The sequence below is a fragment of the Hirundo rustica genome, chromosome 2 (genome assembly GCF_015227805.2).
Source record: "Hirundo rustica isolate bHirRus1 chromosome 2, bHirRus1.pri.v3, whole genome shotgun sequence".
Lineage (NCBI taxonomy): Eukaryota > Metazoa > Chordata > Aves > Passeriformes > Hirundinidae > Hirundo > Hirundo rustica.
This window is the reverse complement of record NC_053451.1, coordinates 28,640,434-28,654,764: the sequence shown is the minus strand read 5'-3', so window position 1 is coordinate 28,654,764 and position 14,331 is coordinate 28,640,434. Positions and strand designations below refer to the sequence as shown.

Genomic DNA, 14,331 nt, shown 5'->3' with positions numbered 1-14,331 from the left:
TCCTGTTTGGCTGAGAAGTTCAGGCCATCTGAAGTTTCACACAAAGTTTGCACTGGTGAAATAAGATGTTAAGGGTCAGGGTCTTGGAGAGAATTTCTTTCCAAGCCCGGAGCTGCCTCAAAGCAAAACCTTTCGGTGAGCAACGTTAGAAACCCAAGGTCTCTTCTGCTTACCACCACGTCAGAAATGGACAGAAGGCCTTCCACCCGGTCTCCCATGACAACTCCTCTAAGGGCATCATTCCTCTTCCTGGGCTGCTAAGCATCTGCTGCCTTTCAGAGGAACTGACAAGAAAGGATGAAGAGGATGGAAAGGAGCCTCGCACATTCTGCATTTCCCTTCCAGAAGCCTGTGAAGCTTCATTAAACATCGGGCCAATCATTTTGTTTCTATGGAAACAAAATTATTACTAATATAGTATTTTAAAAACAGACACACGATTGACACTCCAAATATAGAATTTTAATACCATTCTGCGCCTGCCTTGTCTCCTAGGGCAGAGCGGATGCGAGGGTGGAGTTCACAAAGGGACAGGACTGGCAAGGGTGCCATTTGGCGGTGGCAGCGGTGGATGTGTTTGTAACCTGAGAGCAGGCACAGGCTGTCTGTCTGTCCGTCCATTGTGCTCCCTTCTGCGGATCTGTCCCACTTCCTTTTCCCCCACCAGCATGGGGTGCCATCTTTTCTGCCTGCTGGCGAGAAAGATGAGAATGCAAATTAGTGATTGGGTCCCGGGACAAAGGGAACGCTTGAAGTTTTATTTAAAAACGGTGATGGCACTGAATGTTTTTGATGCTGTCCCTCATAGTTTGGGGTCCTGGCAGGTCTGTGGCTCGCAGGCCTCTAGGGTCCTTTCACATGGCGCCTGCTCTCCGTCCTGCAGATGCCAGACTTCATTGCCGAGCACGGAGCAGCGCCGCGGCCGGTCGGAATTCTCCTCCTCCCTGCTGCCGAGGGAGAGGCGGCGGTCGCGGCGCGATGCGAGCAGGAGACGGGAGTGCCGTGGGCTGCAGGCTGGGGTGGGTTGCGGCGTCTCGTCGATGAACGTGGTGATCTCGTCTCGGAAGAAGCAGGCGCTAGAGCTGGAGCCCCGGGGCAACAGCCCCCCCTCCAAAAATTGCCGTAGGGTCGTCAGCTCATCTTCTGGGGGCCGCCGGCGGTGCTGGTAGTCATGCAGCTGGGGAGGCAAGAAACCAGGGCCCCCAGGCTTGCGGGGGGTGGAAATGCGGATGTCGTCAGATGAAGACCACTTGTGTAGGAAGGATGGAGCAGAGCGGTGGGCGGAGAAGATGTTAGTCTCATCATGTGACATCCTCCGTGAGATAGGGACCTGGAAAAGAGAGAAGGGGGCAGGTGATGGAAGACTTGAAGAGTCAGAACAGGAAGGGAATAGCTGAGGTTTTCTCAGAGAAGAGTGTCAAGAGGACACAAAGGCGTGGGAAACTGACGAGGAAGGAAGTGGGTTGTGGGGCTGCCCTGCTAGCTTTCGGCTCACCTGCAGGTAGTGCACCTTGTCCTGGGGCAACAGCATGTGGTGCATGGGTAGCAGCTTGATGTCTCGAGAGTCCCGCTTTGCAGCTGCAGCGCCGTTCGCATCGAATCTTACTTTGCAGATCCTGCCATCGCCAAAATCGTCACATACACCATCTGTTGGCAAAGACAAGAACGGCAGTCAACACTTTTCAGTCAGAAGAGCACTACCAGGGCTCCTGGGCAGCATCCTAATGCTTATCTGACTTGTGCTGCCCTACTTGCAGCCCTCAGGGCTCACCTCTGAACAAGGACCTTGTCTTTCTGCTTGCAGCAGCACTAAAGCACCCAGACAGTGCCCTATTTCTTCCGTCTCGCCTTTGAATCGCTCACTGTCAGGTCCTGGACCTTTGGATCAGCGAGTTGGGCCGAGGCCCAGCATGTCACTTTGGCTGTGGTTTGGCAGCCACGCACGATGTATTTACGCTTGCAACTAGTGAGGAGGATGTTGCACTAATGCTTCCTGGATGCTGGTCCTAAGGCTGCAGGTGAGTGGCCGAGCCTTCTACAGAATAAATTTTCTTGTGGTTGCCGACTGCGAGCTGTAACGGGAATGTCACTGAACCACCCGCAACACCACAAGATCTTTTCCCCAAAGACCCCCCCTCTTCCCTCTGTTAGTCTTTTGGGGAGGTGGTTAGTGAAGAAAGGTGACTGTGGGTTGGCGAGGAGCTTACCATCCTCTGTGTCTTCCTCAGACATGATAGCCACACACTGCTCCCACACGGTGCGGAGATCTGCTCGGTAGCGCTCGCAGGACCAGATGAAAGAGGGGAGCAGCAGGGTCTGCACCATGGAACACCAGAGCACAGCCAGAACCATCCAGGTGGGGGCCGTATCATAGCGCAGGCTGAAAAAGCTCACGACCTTTAAAGGTAAGCAAAAGCAACAATGCCAAGGAGACAAAAGTAGGGATCAAGGGAGAAAGGTAATGGGAATCAATTCTGTAGCAGAACATAATCTGTCTCTAAAGGATTCATCAAGTAATTACCCTGTGGTCCCTTTGAAAAACTGCTCCTGGGGTCTTGCCCCAGGTTTGCTGGACCATATTCCAAGCTGTCATATCTCTAACATGAGACCTGGTGCCAGCATCCCTTCTTCCTGTGCTCATTACCAGCTGGAGCTAAATAGGTGCTAACAAAGGACACAGCCACTGGGGAAAAAAATAATCTGTGACTCAGCCTCTCCTCTTTTAAGGGTTCTTTTTGAGAACTTCTCTAGCTCTCCGATTGTGCACAGAATCGACCGGCTAGCCAAAACCTGAACGCTGCCTACACCTACACAAGCAGAAGGAAAAAGACAACTGGATGCATCAGCTGTTAAAGCTGGCATCTCAGTTCTCCAGAAGCAAACTGGAGAAATAGAAATCTCATTGTTTTTACAAGTAAGCTTGCAGAATGATTTCCTCTCCTCTTAGCCACTTAAAACTTGCACAGAGGTTTTAGCTGTGTGGTGTGTATTCCCCAGCCTAAGACTTAAGAAAATGCTGCTGCGGAAGGATGAGAGAATTACTGCAATCTTTTTAAAACCACCGCTCAGAATAACACAGATTCAGATGCGGCAGTTCTGCGGCTGGTGGGACAGGAGAGATCCTTCTCTAAAACTTGAGAGAAAAGCAAATCTGCTTTAACTGCAGACTCTGAAGGGAAAGGGAGAACTGGATGCTTACCAAGATAGGCACCCCAGTGAGCGTGTCATACAGGAAGACAATGGCGCTTATGAGGTTGGTCATCTGCAAGGAGGTCTTGGCTGACTCGGAGCCGTCCAGCGAAGACCTCCTTTTGCCTCGTACATCCTCCACCACAATGGCTGGCACATTGAAAGTGGTGTGTGCTGATGAAGAGCAGGATGACGCCTCTTCTGCTCTCTGATGGCGGCACCGCCGGCGCCTCCTGTGCGCCCACAGGGTTTGGTAGAAGGTGATACCCACGCACACCAAGCCCATGACGATTCCTCCGAGCAGCAGGAGGCTAAAGCAGACGCCGAAGCCCAGCCCTATTTTGCTGACAATGAACTGGCAGCCACGGGCATAGTAGCGCTCGCCGTTGTTGTGCCAGCCGATGGAGGGCAGGGTGGAGAGGATGAACGACACCATCCAGATCCCCATGACCGCGTGCAGAGCCTGCTTCTTGGCGTTGCTCAGGCGGTAGTTGACGGGCCACCTCACCATCCACATCCGGTGGTAGGAAAGGGAGGCCACGGTGAAGCAGGTGGCCAGCGCCAGGGTGTAGTACGTGGAGACAAAGACCTTGCAGATGCTTTCGTTCCAGTCGTAGTCGGAGGACTCGCGCCGCAGCTGCACCACGGCATAGGTGGTGAGGGGTACTGCTGCCATGAGGATGTGCGTGCCAGCAAGGAAGCACAGCAGCAGCTCCAGAGGCTTGTGTTTCTGTTGTTTGGCCGTGATGCTGAGGATAATCCAAGAGTTGGCCAACAGAGCTAACATCCCACATGCCAGCCACCACAGTGAGTTGTTGTGCAAGGTGGACTCTGATTCAGAGTCCCCCATGCTGCCACCCCTGCTAGACTGCACCCTGCCTCTGCTGCTGGGATTTTGTAAGAGGGTGAGTGGGACTCTGCACTGGGGGAGCCACGTCTCTCCTCATCTGCTGCTGCAATCTGAGGTGTTTGCACGCTGGAAGGGTTTCTCAAGGCATTGCTACCGGGTGCCAGGCAGAACAGCCGTCAACTCTGTCTCGCTTCCAGTCTTCCCTTTCCCTCCTATTTGATTATATTTGTTCCCCTTGTTCTAACTTTTTCATCTGCTTTTTTTTCCCCTTGTCTCTTTCCTTTTCCTTCTTCCACCTTTTTTCTCTCTCATGAACACTTGCCACTGCTTCTTCCCTCACTCGCTTGGGCTCACTTTTTTTTTTTTCCTCCCCATCTATTACATCACTCTCCTCCACTCTTCTCCCAAATGAAAAGGTCTCCTTACTTCATGTGCCCACCAGACACCTTCTGACTCAGAGACCACCTTCTTCTGAGACTGGTGAAGGGTACACACAAACAAGGACTTCTAGGGACTCTAAACAGTTTGTCAGAACCAAGTGCCTGATTCCCAGTGTCCTGGGGAATGAGGACCTAGGCAAGAGTTTCAAAGATGACAGGAAAAAGAGCAAAGGTCCCGACAAAAAAAGCGAGCGTGTTGCATACACTGTATGTAATTCCCCTCTCACCAAATGCCACTGCGCTCGTGGCCAGGTGGAGGTTCCTGCTAAGGCTGTCAGAGAGCTATCAACGAAGAGGGAAGGGTGAGAAACAAGATTCAAAGGGCTCCCTACCCAAGACCTCACTGCACTCTCACTACATTGTCCTTTTCACTGTTCTTTTTCTGCTGGTCTTTAAAGCTTTCCTGTGCAGGGCACAGCTGGCAAACAATAAGGAGATGGCAGGGAGGGGAAGATCTTTTTCAAAGGTTCCCTCGGAGATTCAGGGCATGGGTTTCACTGTAGAAGAGAGAAAAGAGAAAAAGTAATTTAAGATCATTCTATCTTCCCAGATCTCTCCCTCTCTCTCTCTCTCTCCTTGCCCACACTAACACCTTGTCATGATTTAGACACTGTGGAGCATTCCCTGTATCTTACAGGGAACAGAAGAGCCAAATTTGCACCAGTCCTTGCACAGCTCAGGCTGGACTCTGGTCCTCACCAATCAATCCAGTGCTGCTGAGACACACCATGCTTCCTGCCCTTCCAGCCCTAGGCTCCCTACCCAAAGTGTTGCTAATGCCATTTCTGGCATGGAAGGTCTGATCCGCATCATCCCTTACAATTCCAGCCCTGCCATCCCCACGCATGTGCTGCTACACCCCTTGTTTCAGCTGTACGGCTCCCACAGCTCCAACAGTCTTTGGACCCCAGCTTCTCTCTGCCAACAAGCTGGTTTTTAACCTGCTGCTCCCATCCTGTCCCATCCATGGGTGCATTCCACCTTTCCAATAGAACCCTACCATTCCACATTCCTGACACACAAGTCTTTCAGCCAATGTTTCTGCTGGAGCAGTTCTGATCTCCAGAGACCCCCACAGGCACAGGGAACACAGTAGTCAGGGAACAAGGCTAGTAACCTCTTCCTGAGACTACTTACCTTTGCCTTCCCTGGTCCTACCAGCTCAGACCCCTTTCTGTGTCTTCATCCACAGGGCACACCCAAGCAGTATATTCCAGGAAGGTACAGGCCTGCTCTGTGCCTTGACCAGAGCAGATGTAAACTTAATCTCTGTGTGGAAGGCTGTGGACCCAAGCCTGAGCTAGTGGCTCAGTTCCCACCCCCCCACTTCCGTCTGCTTCTCCGTATTTTCTCACCCTCTCTGTGACCACCTGAGGCTTTGCCTCCTTTCCTCCCTGCCTTGGAGCACTTTGCCACGACTGGATTGGCAATGCCCCCATTCTACTCTGTTTCGTATTTTTCCCCCAGTACCACCACTCTCGCAGTTAGGCCTGTAGCCTCTGGAGACAGTTTCAGAACTACCCGTCTCTGATAATCCCAGGGGAACGAATTTCCTTGCAGCATCTCCTTCTGCCGCCCTTCCCACCCAGCTTGTTCTGGTGGCCCACACTGATCCCTCGATGAGGCTGGAATCTTCCCGCTTCTGCTGGCTTTGGGGCCCAATTCTGCTCCAAGCTGCGGTCCTCCCGCTCCTGGAGACCGGAGTGCCCCAGAGCTAGGGCAGGATGCCCAGGTCGGGGAAACCCGTCCTCACCTGGCCACGCTCCCCGGGCGCACCCCACCGCCCATCCCACCCGCGGGGTAGAGCGCGGGAGGAGCTCGCGGGGCTGCTGATGCCGGGGGAGGCGAGGGAGGGGGCTCGGAGGGGAAGGTGACCCACAATGATGGCAAAGAAGCGCGCAGAAAGCCGGGGCGCCGGGAGACGCGGCCGGCCGGGCCGAGGCGCGCCGCGTGCCCCGCCCGCCCCCTCTCGCCCTTCGCCCCCCGCTCGGCCAGACCGGGAGCGGCGTGGGCTCCGGTCCGCCCGAGCCTCCGCCTCGGCGGACGGTCGGCGGAGCGCCGGCGTGCCTCGCCGGGTCAGCGCCGGGCTTGGGCTGGGCTGCGCTGGGCGGGGGGCCGCGGAAGCCCCGGGGCTCCCCGGGCCGCGGCCGTGCCCGCCTGCGGCGGCGGCGCCCGACCCGCGCCCGGCTGGAAGCGGGGGCCGGCGGACGTGGCGGAGCGAGGGTCCGATCGCGGCGGCCGGCGGCCTGCGGGCGGGGGCCGTGGGGACACATCTTACCTCTCGCCGAGCAGAGGCGCTGCCATGCGGACGGGCGCCCGCGCCGGCCTGTGCGCCGCCTTCTGCCCGGCCGTGGCCGGCCCCCGGCCCCGAGCCGCCCGCCGCATGCTCCGGCCGCCGCAGGCAGCCGCCCCGGCCCGTCGCTCCGGCCACCTGCCCGGTGTCGGGCTCGGCCGAGGGGGCCGAGGGGGCGGGGAGCGCGGCAGCCGGCGGGGACGGCGGCGGGAGCACCGCCGGGCCGAGCAGCCAGGGGGCGGGACGGGCGGACGGGCGCGGGAGCCGCCGCCCCGGCACCGGCCCCCCGCCCCGGCACCGGCCCCTCCGCCGCTCCCGACGGGGCGGGCCGCGCCCGGCCGCGCTCCCGGAGCCGGGCTCGGCCGCGGCCCAGGCGCGGCGGCTCCCCGCCGTGCGCAGCCCTCCCGCCCCAAGGGGCGACGCGGGCCGCCCCCACAGGGCCGCCCGCGGGACGAGAAGGCGCCGGCTCCCTTCCCCAAGGAGGGACATGAGGGGACGCTCGTCCCGGGAGATGTGGGGAGGATGGGTGCGAAGCGAGGGGAAATCAAAGAGCTGGTGCTGCAAAGGGTGCTTGGAGGGCAAGGTGCCCCAGGCATCGGATGCCCGGGGTGCCTCAGTTTGCGCAGCTGCTGCGGTGGCCTCTTCCATCACCAACCAGCGGCGTGGTCCTACAGACAGGGGAAAGGGGGAAGAGGGGACGGGAGGATAGAGTGGGAGTAGGGCTCAGAGCAATGTTTTCGTCATGTCAGAGGGTAAAGCTCCTCGTCCAGCTGTGTCACCTCAGCCACGGCAGTCCTGGCTGGAAAGTCTTCACAAGACAATAAACATCTCATTTTCCTGTTGCCCGTCTTGCTGCTGCAGTGAAGGCACCAATGCCTTCCTTTTCTTCATTCATTTTAGGGCCAGATTTCATTTATCGTTCTCAGTATTGTCTGAGGTGACCCTAAGTGTCTTAAATACCAAGGAATTTCATCTGAGATTTGTAGGATGAGCAAAGGGAGAGACTCCTGAGGAAGAAACTCCTGCCGGTTCTCGGACCCAGGGGCAGCAGCGAAGGCAGCTCCAGACGTAAAAAAGACATTTGCATTGCAGTAGCTGTTGTGAGTGGGGTCTCTTTTGGCGACAGTGAGTAGAACCAGGAACCACTAGAATAGATCCAGCTTTGTGTCAGGTAGGTGGTAAGAGATATTTTTGAGGAAGGCAGGTGGTGACAATGCTGCCATGATCTGGCTATTCTTTGGCATGAGGAATTCCCACAGAGGAACAGTCTTGAGGTGGTTCAGCTCAGTGGCCAGTCCAGCAACAGCAGGAGCCAAAGATGTGAGGAGAGACAGTAATGGTCCCCCTGTCACTTTTCAACCAGTATCATTTGCGGATGGGAAGGTCTGTATCCACAAATGTAAACATTTGTGCAGCTTCAATTGTGTCATTTGTATGAATTGCTTCATGTGATAACTTCAACATCACCATCCTCTTCTGATTCAGGAGTTCAGTCTCCTTAGCATGAGTTGTTAGCCTGCTTGTGTGGGTGAATAAATCCTTGTGTTCTCTCAGGGAAAGAGCAAACCAAGCTTCCAGCACTTTCCGTACTGTCTGTCTGCCTCCTCTCCGCACAGGAAGGGAGAAGCTGCAACCCAGCATCTCTTCGTGGCTTAGGCTACACCTGACAAAGACTGGTGAGCAGAGCTGGATGGGAACAGTCCTCCAGTCTCAAGGAAGCTTCTTGTGTTTGCAAATTAGCCTGGGTTATTACTTGGAATGAAAGCAAAAAATGGAAGTTTTACTGTGAAGTGGAACAAACTCTATTGGAAGAAGAGCTCTTAGCCTAGGGCTGTCACAGTCCCAAGCAGATGCTTGTCCATCCATCTCATCTAAATCTATTTTAAATCTTTCCAGACATGTGTTTTCACTGGATTTTATAAGAGATGCGTCGCGACTGTGTGTATGCTGCATATTGACAATGCACATGCAAAGGAGTGCCAGTACTCAGATCTGGAAATCCTGGAGCCTCACAGTGCAGGGTTCCCTGTGTATCTAGGAAGTCCAGGCTAGAAGCGTGACCTTCCCACAAGACTCATCTCTTAGGAGGACTCTCACAGCTGGGAGCAATTTTTGATTCCTACAGAGTCAGGCTGTACTCCAGCCAGCAACCTGCTGTCTAAAATCTCAGCTCACTAAAATAGTCTAAGGCATTCAGGCCTGAAGAAACAGTGCTGTTACAATGTCAGGGCATGAAATGGTTTCTGGAAAAGTTCACTGCATAAAGATCAGTTATTTCTGGACAGCAGCTCTGCAGGTCCAGGGGAATGCACTTCCCAGAGGTACCCTGGATCCTTAAAGGAACAGGGCTCATTAACCAAGGAACAAACAGCAGAATCCTAAAAGCAGAAGCATTTACATGACAGACAGATGCACTTCACAGGGTTTTGACTGTTTGCAGCTCTTACCAGGACTTTGATAGGGACCATGGGAGGTTTCCTATGTTTCTCACAGATCATGGATGCAGTTAAATCCACCCTCAGAGCCCAAACGCCCGGCTTATGCAGCCTCCTGTGAGGCTACATTGGTCTGCTTGCAAGCAGGTTTGCTGGCATCCTTCCTGGCTCTCTGAGCAGGGTGTGGTTAATGGCTAACAAGAATCCAGCCAAGCATCTCCCTCCAATGACAGCGACTGCAATGTAGATTTGTCATACCCAAACCTTAGGTTCTATTTCTAGCACTGTACAGCAAGATTTAGTGAGATTTCTCGGATATTCCATCTGCAAAATGGGCAATTGATAATAGCTCTCATCAGGGGACAGATGACTAGTGCTGTTTATGAGCTTCACAGAAATATTTAGGGTTCACAATGTGTATTTGGACTTGGGGATGCCTGTTTACCACTGAATGTGTACCAGCTGGGCACCCTCATTTATTTTTTTTTTCCTCTGTCACATACATAAATATTTGTATGTATTTACCATGAGAAGAGGAATTGCCAGGGTAGCCTTGTCAAGTACATGATGCTGTGATGCTGCATGCTATTTTGCAGAGGTGTGTATGGCCTCCCGCTTCCCCCCTATCCCCCTTCCCATCCAGTGTAATGCTTTGTGTGTTCTTCTCTCCTGAGTGTTAGGGAGCCCTTTTTCATCCCTCTTGCTCTTGTGGCATCACTGATATCCCAGCTTAGTGAATTCCAGTCTGTAAAAGATGTAAAACTGTCATTTCAGAATTTAATTATGCTGCTTTCCAAAATTACCGAACACTTACTTGTTTGTTCTCATACACAGAAAAGATAATTAGGAGCTCTTGAATCATTAGTCTGGGAACCCACAATATCTGGAAGGAGCTGAAATTACTTCTTTGCTTTAAATTTGTAACACTGAATTGCAATTTTCGTTTAACCTCTAGCTTCTCTAGGTATGTTTGAGGTTTCCCAAGGCCAGAACAATCATTTAATTCAAAAATAGCCTGGGCTTTCAGGAGCACTGCTGACACGCTGGGTGCAGCTGGCCCCTGCCGGGGAAGCTCTCTGGCTCCCCTCGTTGTTTCAGGTGGCGTGCTGGCCTCTCTGGAGCCACGGTCCTCACGCAGCCAGCATCACTGTTACTGCTGTCCACCTCCAGAGCCTCATCTCCACACAGCACACGGACAAGCTCAGAGGAAGGACTTCCCAGATCTGGAGCCTGAAACAGGCACCTTGACAAGAGCCAGCTGGTGCCGAAGCATTGAGGAGCTGGGGTTTCTCCTTTCTTCCTTTTTGATGCCTTGCCAGCAAGGCAATCTCTGCCACCGCTCTTATTCTGCTGTTCTTTGATTCTCCAAATCTGGAAGTACCTCTAAGACTTGGCCAAGCTGGCTGAAAAATGAGCAGAAGGAGAGGCAAAGGCTTCTTCAGGGGTGATGCCAAGTGAGGATGCTGACATGCATGAGGCAAAGGCTGTGGTTTGGAGGTGTTGCTCAGAGGTGAGTGCGCTTACAAACCCTGGGCTTCCTCCTAGGAAACACACACTTGGGAACACTCTCAGAAAGGAACCGATCCAAACATCTTGGAAGAGTCTGGTACTCCAACTCTACCCTCACCTTTGAGAAGGGTGGATGGAAGCTACTCTTTCTCTGCAGCTGTGTTAGGCTGGGTGATGAAGCCATTTGAATGGACACTGAATACTGCCCTTCCTCTCCCTCCCCCCGCCCCCCTTCCCATGCCCAAGATCAAAAGAAGTCACAAGAGGCTGAAGTGCACAGCTTTTTCCCTTCTAGACCTTGGGAACATGCAAAGAAGCACACAGGGTCATTTGGCTCTGAAGGCTGAGGGATGCGAGTGCTTTGCTGCAGAGCCTGCGGGGAGCATGAGTCACATGGATCGCCTCGGCAGATCCGGGCTGACAGCATCCACCAAATCACCGCCTCACGCTGCACTCAAAGGGCAGAAATAAACTGGGAAGCAGGAGGGGCTTGGGGGGTTGGTGCTGTGGGACAGGGTTATTTCAGCCCGTGTGTTTCTAACTCAGCAGAACTGGACAGGGCAGTACATCCTCAGCTTTGTGTCCAACCTCCTTCCTCCGCTGGAGCAAGGAGGTCTGTGGATCCTGACCGAGGACCAAGCATTGGAGGTGGGTCCAAAGGACTGAAGCATGTGCTTTTTCCCTTCTGCAGGCCAAAAACACGGGGAACAGTAGTATGAGGAAGACTGACATAATAGTAAAAACCTGCACTTTACATATTTTTCCTAACTCATGCTTTCTGTGGTATTTCCACATCGCTACACAGAGCTCTTGCTGACATTGTCATTTTGTGTCACCACGTATGCCATCATCTCAGGGCTACTCTGATGAGCTGTCAACACATGATAAGTCTGTCATGTTTGCTGCTTTGCAGAGTTAATTTGCTGCTTTGCTGTGGTTTGTGTCATGCAGAGGCATTAATTCCGTTGCATAGTGTAGGTACACCCTTGTCACTCCTAGCAAAGGGAGAAGTCCTCAACACTTCCTGAGAAGGAGGACCAGGATACATGGGAGACAGCCTGCAAAGTCCTGGCTTGGGCACGACGTAACTGCATTCCATTCCAGCTGGGGTCTCATCTACCTTGACACTTTTTGTGCAAGCTTGTTCTTATCTGGTTTGGATCTCTAACTCTGTGCTGCCTTGAAGCCCACACTGAAGCTTTCAGTATTGAACTTAGAAGGGAAGCAAAGCCCAACTAGGACTGACTCTGTGAATGACTTTTCTCTCAATCAGGGCAGTCCGTGCATCTAGGGAAGAAAGGAGGTCGTCATATGAAAAGACACAGACAGGAGAGCTGCCAAAAAAAAAAAGAGATTTATAAGATTAGAGCCTACAGTAGTTTCTGCTTGCAGGTGAGCTTCAAGTAGAGTAGGGCAGGGTCACAACTTTTGAGATCAGGAGACCCACTAAGGAATTGTGCAGTGTTGAGGAAGGCCTATCATTTCTGTTACGCTCATGCAGACGGGAAAACTGGAGGCTGTGCATCTGTGGATGTGGCTGTGTGCTTGCAGGCGTCCCAGTGGCACCACCACATCTGCTGTCACGCTAACCAGGCCACCTGGAAGCAGATGGAGGGACCTTCTGCATCGTTTGTGGGGCTGTGAGCCTGAGTGCTCTTTGCAGGTGGGTCCCAGCTATGCATGGGGGCAGGACCTTTGGTCACTTGTGAGGGCTCGGTGTGCCTCTTTGCAGCCTGTGGAGAAGAGGAGAGCTGCATCCTGACCTTGACAGCTGTCAGGCAGCTCTGTGTTCTCTGAGCCACCGCTGCTGGCACTGTCTGCTGCCCATGCATTTTATCCTGGACAGGCCAGGTTTGATGGACCCTGTGCTGAGAAGAAATTAACTCTACGCTGGCTGAAACTGGGGCACAAGGTTTTTAATAAGCCATGTGAGTTTAGTCTCTTATTGTCAGGGTGATTCTCCTGCTGAAACAATAAAGGGTGGTGTTTTTTGGTTAAAGAGGTGGTTTGTCCAGCTGTCAGAACCTCAGGTGAGCATCTGAACTGCTGGAGATGGCTGCAGTGCTAAAGGAGCTCCCAAGAGATGTTCACCCAGCCTGATTTTTTGTCCCGTCCAGGTATCAGGTGGTACAGGATAATCCCTCTGCTTCAGATACCCGTGTGAGTGAACAAAGGAGCTGATTTGGGTACTTAAGCAGTTATTTAAGGTGAAGAGTCTGCACTGCAGAAGCAAGGGTATTTTTTTATTGAGGGGACTGTGCCAAGCAGTTCGGCATGACCATTACAAGACCATGTGCTCATTTTCCCACATACAGCTCCTAAAATGGACCCATCCTTAAGCCATGATGATGCCTTGCTTAGCAGATTGATGGGCCACAACTGGCTCCTAGGGCATGCTGGCAGTTCAGGGGCAGGACAGGAGCAGGAGGAGCAACTGCATGCACCAGGATACGGACCAAGGCTTTTCCAAAAGGAACGTAGTCATGGGCACAAGCATGGGTAAGCACAAGCTGTGGGAAGGAAAGTGGTGTTAATGTGGGCCTTTGTCACTCCTGTTTGAGTGGGGATGGCGGTGGAGGAACAAGCGTGACACCAGCGAGGGCCCACACCTGCTGTCACAGCTGCCTGAGGCTTGTCCCCACTCCAGGGGTTGTGGGCTGGCGGATTTCCCCTGGCTCACAGGTGTTGCCTGCGTCCTTGTTGCTGCCTGTCTGTTGTCTGTCAGTGACAGTGTGATGCTGGCTTGACTGCCACACAGAAAACCCCTCCTCCAGCACCAGGCATCCCAGAGAGGGTCTTCACCCCAGGGAGCCCTTCCCACAGCCCAGTGCCCCTCTGTGCCTGTCCCCAGCAAGGGCAGCGCAGACAAACAAACTGCGACTGCAGCCAGTGACAGCTGTAGGACCTCAAGGCCTTTTTGACCTGCCACTAGCAGACAGTAGAGTAGCTTCTCTAAACACAAGACTTCTGTGTACATATTTTAACAGCATTTTTCTTTCAGGACGTTCTGTCATCTCTGCAACATGCTTGTAGTTCCATCTGAAATTTCCTGGGCTTTTCACTCCCTCTTCTCATCTTCTTGAGCCAAAAAAAAAAAAAAAAAAAAGGGGGTCGTTTTGGTGAGAAACATTTTCGGTGGCTTTCTCAGAAGCATCTGCTCTCTGTACTCTGTGGGATTAGGCAGTTCAAGGCTGGTTGGTTCTCCTAGCAAATTACTTTCTCACCCCTTTCCCAAACTTACCTTCTAGATCAACATTCAGAACTTCTTCGGGCTCTGACTTCCAGGATCTATCGGTATCCTGAGCTGCCCTCCCAATAAAATTAGTTCGGGATTATCCCACTGTCTGTGCTGTTTTTACTTGTTTGTTAGCTTGTTATGGGAGAGGTGAAAGCTGCAGGCTGAGGGATAGATATGGGAGATCAGATGTGTGGGTCTAGGGGTAGATATGTAGGGCACAGACTGCCCAGGAAAGGCAAATGAACATGGGCAGACAGGTTTCACAGAGAGCAAAGAGCCGGTGCAATAAGGAAGGCTCATGGCATCCAGGGAGGTTGGAAATAGTGAGAATCAGCATTTCACATCCTAGCAGGAAAGAGAAATGTGAATTTGAACCA

At 53.1% G+C, this 14,331-nt stretch overlaps 1 protein-coding gene across 1 annotated transcript; it reads right to left on the bottom strand.

Annotated features, from left to right (window-relative positions):
• Window positions 1-440: 440 nt before the first annotated feature.
• Window positions 441-5,797, bottom strand: GPR162 (G protein-coupled receptor 162). Its single transcript, XM_040054908.2, has 5 exons — window positions 5,617-5,797; window positions 3,200-4,976; window positions 2,208-2,397; window positions 1,496-1,647; window positions 441-1,330 (listed from the first exon to the last, which is right to left on the bottom strand). Exons 2-5 carry the CDS (start codon window positions 4,037-4,039, stop codon window positions 803-805), a joined length of 1,710 nt encoding a protein of 569 aa, XP_039910842.1. The 5' UTR covers window positions 4,040-4,976; window positions 5,617-5,797; the 3' UTR covers window positions 441-802.
• Window positions 5,798-14,331: the final 8,534 nt, after the last annotated feature.